Genomic DNA, 9,226 nt, shown 5'->3' on the forward strand with positions numbered 1-9,226 from the left:
CATGAAAATGATGGGGAGGATTCCCACTGGCTCCATGTGGGATCATTGGTGGGACATAGCCTGGGGACACAGCTGGGAGCCAGGGGACAAGCTGGGAGGAACCCAGAGGGACAGCTTGATGTGAGAGCAGGGATACACAGGAGACATTTAGGGGGAGCAGAGGAATGAGGGAGGAGGTCCCGTGGCCCCTGAACTGGGTCCTAAGTTGGACAGGATGCTTGCGGGTGGGGTTACATGGGTGGGATGTCTGGCGGGGGGGGCATGGGAGGATCCCACCAGCTCCTCTGTGGGGTTATGGCTGGGACACAGCCTGGGGAGGACACAGTGAAGATGGCCAAGTGGGATACCCATGATCAAGGAGACTACAGTGGTGTGCAGGGGGTAGTGGGACAACAAGCTCTGACCTAGGGGGGCACTCAGAACTGCCCCCCCAGCACTTTCCACCCCTGTCCCCTCCCCCCAATACCCCCTGAGGAACACCCCCATGACCCCAGGGCAGCCCAGCAGTTTTATTAACTGGGGTGGGGGCATACAGAGCAGCCGTGCCAGCCCCCACCGTGGCCAGCACCTGTCAGGGCTTGGCACAAAGCGGGGCTGGGAGGCAAAGGCTGGTGACTGCAGGTACCCCGCAGCAAGATCCATCCCCCCAGGAGGGGACAGCAGGTGTCCTGCCATGCCACCCGTCCTCACCTCCCCTGGTCCGTCAGTCAGGTATATAAATATAGAGGCTGTATGTATACATCCTATGTATATGTATGTACATCGGGGGCCCCTTCACTTGTGCCAGCAGTCGCCGTAGAGGGAGCGAGCCTTGGCGGCGCGGCGCGGCGCGGCGTTGAGCACAGCCACGCTGCGGCGGCTGGAGCAGATGACGTCGGTGACGAAGCCGGCACAGTCGCTGCAGACGTCGCGGAGGACGGAGCCCTGTGCGTAGATGTGGGGGAACTCCTCCTCCACCCGGCGCCAGGAGGTGCTCTGCAGCGAGCTGCTGACACAAGACACCCCGTCAGCCCCCCAAGGATGAGGAGGAGGAGTGGGGAAGAAGGCTCAGGGCTGTGGGACTTACTGGAAGGTCTCTCTCCTCCGCAGCGGCAGGGCTTTGGCCAGCAGTGAGCCCGGGAGGCTCTCGAAGCCCAGGGCATAGACAGGGATGTGAGCCAGCTTCTTGGAAGGCATCTTCATCTGCCGGGTGGGAGGGTGTCAGGGCAGGACAGGGACAGGAATGAGACAGGGCCAGGCATGGGGTAAGCACAGGGATGGGGCAGGAACAGGGACAGGCATGGGGAAGGGACAGGGATGGGACAAGGACAGGGTAGAAATGGATGGAACAGGAACAGAGGTGAGGCAGGAACAGGGACAGCGATGGGACAGGAACAAGGATGGGACAAGGGTGGGGATGGGACAAAGATGAGATAGGGAAAACCAGGGACAAGGATGAGGATGCAACAGGGATGAGGATGGGACATTGATGATATAAGGACAGGAACAGGGCCACAGTGACACCAGCCAGAGCTAGTCCCTTACCTTCAGGCTGCAGGAGCTGCAGACAGACCTGGGGACACAGAGAGAGGCCAGTGAGCAGGGCCACCCTTCTGCCACCCTCCCAGCCCCAGGGCACAGCATGGCACGGCGCTCACCGCTTGCAGAAGAGGCACGCTGCAGGCCAGGAGAAGAGGGGGAACTTGGCCCTGCAGCAGCAGCAGACCTATGGGCAGAACAAGATGAGAGCCAGGGGGCAAGGTGGGTGGCACTGGGTCCCTTAGGTCCTAGGTCCCACCTTGCCCTTCCGCAGGCTGCTGTAGAGCTCCTTGCTCTGCTGAAACTTCTCCATCTCGGCCTTGACCAGCACCCTGCGCACATTCATCATCTCCTCCACGGTGAGGGCCAGGCTCTCCACGGGGTGGCTGAACTCCTGCTGGCAAGGAAGGTCATCAGCCTGTGTTACCATGGGGCTGTAGCACAAGGCACAGCCTGGTGGGTCCCTGGGCCAGGGGAAGAAGCTGCCAGCATGGGCACAACATGTGCTGCACAGGCAGAGTGTCCCCAGGCAGGGCAGAGTATCCCTGGCACAAGCATAGTGTCCCTGGCACAGGCAGAATCTCCCAGCATGGGTAAAACATTGCCAACACAGGCAGAACCTCCTGGCACGGGCAGGGCATCCCTGGCACAGGCAGAGTGTCCCTTACACAGGCAGAGCCTCCCAGTTTGGGCAGAGCATCCTGGTATGGACAGAGTGGTCCTGGCATGGACAGAACTTCCCAGCATGGTCAAAGTATCCCTGACACAGTAAGAACCTCCTGGCATGGGCACATGGTATGAGCTGCCTCAAGCCACTCCTCTCCTGTAGAGGGAGTGCACTGAGAGGCCATGAGAGAGTCACACTGTGTCCTCATGCCAGGCTGCCGTGTGCCCATGGTCATGGTGTTCCCAGCCTTGCTGTCTTCACCTCCAACACCAGTACTCACCAGCCAGAGATGCTTGGAGCTGGTGCCAGGGGCAGCACTGGATCCCTCTTCTGGTCTCTCCTCCACAGCACCAAGGGCAGCCCGGGGTGGTGCTGAGCTATCTGGCCGTGGATGGCAGCTAGCAGGGACAGAGCCTGCAGGGAGAGACAAAGAGGATGTGCCAAGGCCATGCTGCCTAGTGCCAGCCCTGCCACAGGGCAGATACCCTGGGAATGGGAGAATGGGGGTGGCACAGGGTTTGGTGGGTACCTGAGCGGGGTCGGGGCTCGGGCTGCAGTGGCTCTGGCTCTGGCGGTGCAACCTGGCCGCCCCCCAGCTGGCTCTGCAGCTGTGCCAGGTCCTGCTCCGAGAAGGAACGATCCCGCTTCAGCGGCACCTCTGTGCCCGGTGAGTCCTCCTCCTGCAACCCACGAGTACCATGTCACTCTGGGGACCTCCAGCACCTCCTGTGTCCCTCTAACCCCTACCCTTCCACCCCACCGGGTCCCCTCTCTCACCTCAGAGACATTCATCTCCTCCATCTCAGCCAGCGTAGGTGCCTTGAGCAGGACACGGGGACGTGGGCGTGCTGGCATGGTGCTGGCTGCGCACCGGGAGAGCTCAAGGCAGGAGCTGGAGGCCAGGCGGTCTGAACAGGCGTGTGGGATGCAGGGCAGGGAGCTGTAGCCTGTGGATGGTGACAGGGCTCAGTCCTGGCACAGCAGGGACCCTCTCATGGTGCCAGGCGCACCAGGCAGGGGATGTTGGTACCTTTCTGGCCACAGTAGGACTTCTCTACAGGTCGAAGCTTCCTCTCCTGCCTGATCTCCTCTAGGATCTTCTCGTGGAGTGTTCTCTGCTTCTGGGGAAGGGGCCGCAGCCGCCTCTCTGATGCCTGTGGGATGCACAGAGGGGATCTCAAATGGTGGCCACAGCTTGAGGGTGAGCACCCTTGGGGTGCCCATCCAGGTGCTAGGCAGTACCATGCGATGGAGGTGTCCTGGGGCCAGCACCCACCTGCTTTAGCGGTGGCCGGGAGCGGATGAAGTCGAGGATGAGTTCATGGGCATCTTTCTTCACCCGGGGTGGGATGTCTCCATCCACCTGGAAGAGGGCAGAGGGGCTGTGGGTGGCATCAGTGCTATGGCTGGCGGGTAGCAGGGCACCACAGTGGGGGTGCATGACGGGGGCAGCCTGGGCACGCTCACCATGACCTTGCGGAGTTTGTAGTTGCGGGCACGGATGTCCTGCATGAGCATCTCGAAGGGGGTGAGCTGGTACTCAGTGGGCAGGGGGTTGAACTGCTTCTCCTGCACCTTCTTGAGCTTCACACCGTGCCGCAGCTCCCGCATCAGCTGCACCCACAGCCGGGCCTGGCAGGGCGACGACAGACACAGTGTCACACCTCTGGCACAGCCCTGGCATGGCCCCCGTGCCTGGCTGTGCCACCGTACCCAGTCAGTGTTGCGCAGGCTGCCCAGTTCTGCTGCTGCCCGTCGCTCCTCTGCCTCCTCATCCTCCTTCAGCTTCTCCAGCATCTGCCACAGCACAGGACACCATCACCACACTCTGGCGCTTGGTGACACCAAGGCTCCATCTGGGGCTGGGGCATGTGCCATGGTGCCACAGCCCTGACATGTACCCTCAAAGCTCCCCTGTTCCCACTACAAGCTGGCACTATTGCTGGCAGCAGCCAGTACCATGGCACAGCATCCTGGCAGAGGTCAGAGACCGGTGCTGGCATCTCTGGTTGGAGTGAGCAGAGGGAGCACTGTGCTTGCCCCAGGGTTTAGTGCCTGTCACCTCAGCCGGGCAGCAGTGCCAGCTGTGTCAGTGGAATCCACACTTACCTCCTTGGCATCCCGGATCTTGGCAAGGAAGGCCTTGAGCTCGACAGTCTCAGCGAAGAGCGCCCGGCAGACAGCCTGGTAGTGTGCCTGTGCCTCGGCAGGGTCGGCCAGGCGGGCGGCACAGCACCTCATGGCCTGCCCAAAGGTGCGGACGGCACGCGGCGGCCCCTCCCCTGCCTCCTCCTCCTCCTCCTGCCCACCATAGCCTTCATCAGCCGTGCCGCAGCCACTGTCCTCTGAGTCGCTGTTGGTCATCAGGTCGATGAGCTGCTCCAGCCGTGGGCTCAGCTCCCGCTCCTCATTCTCATCCAGCCCCCAGTCCAGTGCCCGGTAGATGGCAAAGCCCAGTGACTGCACCATCTGTGGGAAGGTGGCATCAGCTGGGTCCTGGCCAGACCCTGGCGCTGGAGGAATCCCCTTGGCATGCCCAGCTGGCTCCATCTGGCCCCCATGCACTCTGCACTGCACTGCACTCTTATCCCCTTGCTGCACCCAAGAACCCCATCACCACCACCTCAGAGTGAGGGAGGCAGGAAGCAGTGCCCACCCGGGGGGCCCCTGTGCCAGGGTGCAACAGCAAATGAGTCATATCACCAGCAAATGGCAGTGGGACTAGGCAGGCATCCAGCCCCCACATACCTGGGCTTCAGCGGAGGGTGTCAGCAGCAGGGGCAGATCTGGGGGGAGAAGGGCAGAGTCACTACTGGCACCTGTAGCCCCACACTGGACATCACCCTTGGTGTCACCTCCTGCCTGACACCCTGTGAGTGCTGAACCTCCCCAGCTCTGGCTGTGGGGCACCCAGTGGTGCCACCCTGAGCAGGTAACATCACCAGGAGCTCCTACCCTAAGCTAGGACACTCATCCTTAGCTGGTCCCAGTGAACACCAACAGTGTGGGCACTAGCAGCATGAGCAACAGCTGGGCACCAATGATGTGGGTGCCAGCAGCATAGACACCAGCAGTGTAGGCACTGGCTGGGCACCAGTAGTGGGGGCACTGGCAGCACAGGCACTAGAAATGTGGGTACTGTCTAGGCACGGCAGTGTGGGTAGCAACACCATAGGTATCAGCAGCATGGCCACCAGCAACACAGGTACCAGCAGGGTGGGTACCAGCAACTGGGTAATTAGCAACATGAACATAGGCAGTGTAAGAACAGTGGTGTGGGTACCAACACCATGGCCACTGCCAGTGTGGGTACAGGCAATGTGGGCACCAGAAGCACAGGCATCAGCAGCGTGGGCACTGTCAGTGAGAGCAGTGGCATCATGGGTGCCAGCAGCACAGGCAATGGCAGTGTGGGCACTGGTGATGCTCTGGGCCAAGTAAATGATGCTGTTTTTCCTGTCAGAGATGGCTTGGCACATCCCCAGCACTGTGCCCAGACACACACGTGCCCAGCACATGCTTGTGGGCAGCTCAGACCCTTGGCAGCAGTATGGCCATGAGCTGGGCAGTGGGAGTGGCATTTGCAGTGCCCTCAGGGGCACTTGGATCCACTTTCCTGACAGCGCTGCGGAGCTGCTGCCCATCCTGAGGGAGCATTGGCCATCAGCTCTCCACTTAGCCAATCCATGCAGCAGCTGCCAGGATATGCCAGCCATGTGCTAGCTGTGTGCCAGCTGTGTGCCAGCCATATGCCAACAAGGCAAGCTTGTGCTGGGAAGGGCAGTGTGAGCAGCAGAGATATGGTATCTGTCCCTGTTGTGGTGTCATACACAAGCATGGTGCAGCTAACACAGTGGGTGCCAGGTTGGTATGCTGAGTATGGTCAGTGCCAGCGATTCCTTCCACGAGACAGTTCCCATGGGATGTAGAATTTGAGTGGTTGCCAGCTCACACAGTTCAGTATCCAGCCTGATGCCTAAGTGGAGCTGCCAAGCCGTGTGCCAGGTTGGTGTCAACACCTGCAGTGGTGCTGGGAGGCACCAGAGCCATTCCAGCTTTGGGCTTCACAGCAAAGAGCCCAAATCCATCCCTGGGGAGATAGCTCAGGCTGGCATGAAAGGGACATGGGAGCACAAGGTGGCACAGTGGCACTGGCTCTGGCACAGTGGCCATGGCTGCTCAGGGAAGGGTGTGGTGCCATTCTAGACCGGTGGAGCTTGTGTGACTACATTGTGCCCAGCCATTGCTGGCATGTGGCACTACCCTGGGCATGGAGCTACCCCTCATGCCTTGGTCCCCATCAGGCACTAGCAGTGAGGACACACAGTGACACTGCAGCATTGACCAGTGCCAAACACTGACCACGTGCCATTATCCCCAGGCACACAGGGTGAGGCAGGTGACGCTGTGTGCCACACTCTGTCATTAGGCACAGGGTGCTCAGAGCCATCACTGCTGGCAGCTGGCCCAGCTTTGGAACAGCAGGTAGCTGCCAGGGCCCTGCCCAGCAGTGCCAACCGCCTGCAGAGAGGGCACGGCTGTGGGGCCAAAGGTCAAGGGTGGTACTGGGCCACAGTGATGCTGCCAGGGGGGATGATGCCACTGAGCTAGGGACAGGGTCCTGGGGGTCACACTGGGCTAGGAATGGGGTTCTGGAAGACACTGTGAGTTGGAGACAGGGTCCCAGCTGTGATGCACTGGGCTGGAGACAGGGTCCCATGGGAACACACTGGGCTGGGTACCAGGTCCTGGGGGACACTGGGCTGGGGTACTGTGGGGACACACTGAGCTGGGGATGGGGTCCCATGGGGACATACTGGGTTGAGGACAGTATCTGGGTAAATAGGTGCATTTGGGCACCTGTCCCTGTGTCTGTCCACCTGTCCTTGCCGTGTGTCATGCCTGCCCTGATGGGCTTGGTTGGTGTCCTACAGCTCCACAATGGGTTATGGCCCACGGACCCCCTGTGGTTCTGGTGCCACACCAGTCCTGCAACCCCGAGTCACTGTCCCAGTGGCAGTAACCGCAGTCTCGGCTGCGCCAGTGCTGGTGCCAGTTCCCCTTGGCAGCGCCGTGGCTTGGGGTCGGCGCTCATTCTCGACTGTACCGGCTCTCTTGGTCTCTCTGGTGCCGCAGCCGGTGCCACTCCAGTGCTGCAGCACTCCCCTGCTACAGGTACCCGCGACGCCAGTGCCTGCCCTCTCCATTGCCCTTGCCCGAGCCTCTTTCCCTGCCCATCCCCCGCTGCCGGTGCGAGGCTCCCTCCCCCGCTGCGATATCCCCGGTCCCCACGGCACTCCTCGGGCGGACGGCGCGGTGCATCACTCCCTGCCGGTATCGGCAAGCCCTGGTGTCGGTAACTCCCGGTGCCGGCAATTCCCGGTGCTAGAAAACCCCATTGCCAGTAGATCCCCATGCCAATAAGCCCCGGTGTCGGTAAGCCCCGCCGTTAAGTCCTGGTGAGGATAAGCTCCGGCGCCGGTAAGCCCCGCTGCTGGTAATTCCCACTGGCGGCAAGTCTCTGTGTCTGTAAGCCCCGGCATGTTGCTGTGATTCCCGGTGCCGGTAACTCCCGGTAGGTCCCAGCGCCAGTAGGTCTCAGTAATTTCCAGTACCGGTAAGCCCCGGTGCCGGTAGGTCCTGGTAAATCCCGGTACCGGTAAACCCTGGTGGCAGTAGGTCCTGGTTCCTGTAGATCCCAGTAATTCCCAGTACCGGTAAGATCCGGTGCCAGTAGGTCCTAGTGCCGGTAAACCCTGCTGCCCGTAGGTCCCAGTGCCGGTAAACCCTGCTGCCCGTGGGTCCCAGTGCCGGTAGATCCTGGTGTCGGTAACTCCCGGTAATTCCCATTACTATCAATCCTCTCCCGTTGCTCCCCCTCCCCCCGCCCCGCTCCATCTCGCTTGCTGATCGTTGCCATCACCACCCCGTGGCGCGGCGCGGCGCTCACTTACCGGGCGGCTGTGGCGGCGGCGGGGGCAGGCGGACGGTGCCGTCTCCTCGGAGGCGAATGTCGGCGGTGCGGAGCGGGGCGGCGGCGGGGGCGGCGGCGGCGGCGGCGGCCCGGCAGCTCTGGAAGCAGAGCGCCCAGGCCTGCTCCTCGTTCAGCGGCTGCTCGTAGCACTTCAGCACCTCCTCCAGGGACAGCTCCCGCGGCGCCGCCCGCGCCATCGCCCCATCCCCGCCGCCGAAACACCGGCACCGCCACCGCTACCGGCACGGCACGGCAGCTAGGGAGGGAGGGAACACGGCAGGGGAGGGTACTCGCCATGGGACCGCCTCCACCGCCGGACGGCCCCGCCTTGTGCCGCCGACGCCGCAGCCGGCCGCCGGGGCAGGGAAACGGGAGGGGGAAGAGGAGGCGGTGCCCGTGGGATACGGCGGGGATTGGGAACGTTTGGATGATACGGTGCGGGACGGGACGGATAGGTTCGGTATGATGCAGGACGACAAGGCTTGGATTGGTATGAGGTACGGCACGGTTTGGTTCGGTATGGTGCGAGTCGGCACAGCTCGGTACGATGCCGTACATGACGGGACGGAGCGGTGCTGCATGTCACGGCATGGTAATCGCACTTGGTTCGATTCAGGACGGTATGGCTTGGTATGGTACGGGACACTGCAGTATGGGACTCTACGGCATGCACGGCTCTGTGTGGTAAGGTACGGGGCGGTGCGGTACGGCACAGCTCGGAAAGGAACAGCGCAGTAAAATGAGTCATGATGCAGCTTGGCCCGGCTCGGCTTGGCATGACACACAACGGTACAGTATGTCTCGGCTCGGCACGGTGTGGCATGGCACGGCAGGACGCAGCTCGGCTCGGAACGGATGCAGGATTCAGTGCCCAGGATGAGTGCAAAGTGTGGGGTGCAGGACACATAACGGGACACGGGATACAGTGCCCAGGATGAATGCTGGGTTCACGGCTGGGTGTACAGTGCAGGTGCCTCCAGGACACTGGGTGCTGTTGTCCCCAGGATGATGTGTGCAGGGCACATGATGAGTGCAGGATTCAATGCCCAAGATGAATGCTGGGTGTA

The 9,226-nt window shown here is 61.8% G+C and overlaps 1 protein-coding gene across 4 annotated transcripts; it reads right to left on the bottom strand.

Moving 5' to 3' along the window:
- Positions 1 to 494: 494 nt before the first annotated feature.
- Positions 495 to 8,404, bottom strand: SPIRE2 (spire type actin nucleation factor 2). 4 transcript variants are annotated; one of them, XM_068150735.1, is made up of 15 exons: positions 8,140 to 8,404; positions 4,934 to 4,971; positions 4,295 to 4,654; positions 3,899 to 3,982; positions 3,653 to 3,817; positions 3,462 to 3,548; positions 3,216 to 3,339; positions 2,963 to 3,132; positions 2,715 to 2,865; positions 2,466 to 2,599; positions 1,778 to 1,912; positions 1,638 to 1,705; positions 1,525 to 1,552; positions 1,067 to 1,182; positions 495 to 985 (listed from the first exon to the last, which is right to left on the bottom strand). In XM_068150735.1, the coding sequence occupies exons 1-15, from the start codon at positions 8,354 to 8,356 to the stop codon at positions 775 to 777; spliced, it is 2,088 nt and encodes a 695-aa protein (XP_068006836.1). In that variant the 5' UTR covers positions 8,357 to 8,404; the 3' UTR covers positions 495 to 774. The 4 variants fall into 4 exon arrangements, with proteins under 4 accessions (XP_068006836.1, XP_068006835.1, XP_068006834.1 ...); XM_068150734.1 differs by having other exon boundaries at positions 495 to 988; XM_068150733.1 differs by having other exon boundaries at positions 1,778 to 1,915.
- Between the last annotated feature and the right edge of the window lie 822 nt (positions 8,405 to 9,226).

This window comes from Melanerpes formicivorus, unplaced genomic scaffold, assembly GCF_026170545.1.
Source record: "Melanerpes formicivorus ecotype bairdi unplaced genomic scaffold, bMelFor1.0.p_v2 SCAF_20, whole genome shotgun sequence".
NCBI lineage: Eukaryota > Metazoa > Chordata > Aves > Piciformes > Picidae > Melanerpes > Melanerpes formicivorus.

Bases quoted from the DNA above. Each gene is read 5' to 3' on its own strand.
- SPIRE2 (XM_068150732.1), bottom strand. From the start codon at position 8,356: ATGGCGCGGGCGGCGCCGCGGGAGCTGTCCCTGGAGGAGGTGCTGAAG. The intron at 3,549-3,652 runs GTGAGCGTGCCC...GCCCTCTTCCAG, and splicing joins ACAAACTCCGCAAGGTCATG to GTGGATGGAGACATCCCACC. The intron at 1,706-1,777 runs GTGGGACCTAGG...TTCTGCCCATAG, and splicing joins GCAGCCTGCGGAAGGGCAAG to GTCTGCTGCTGCTGCAGGGC.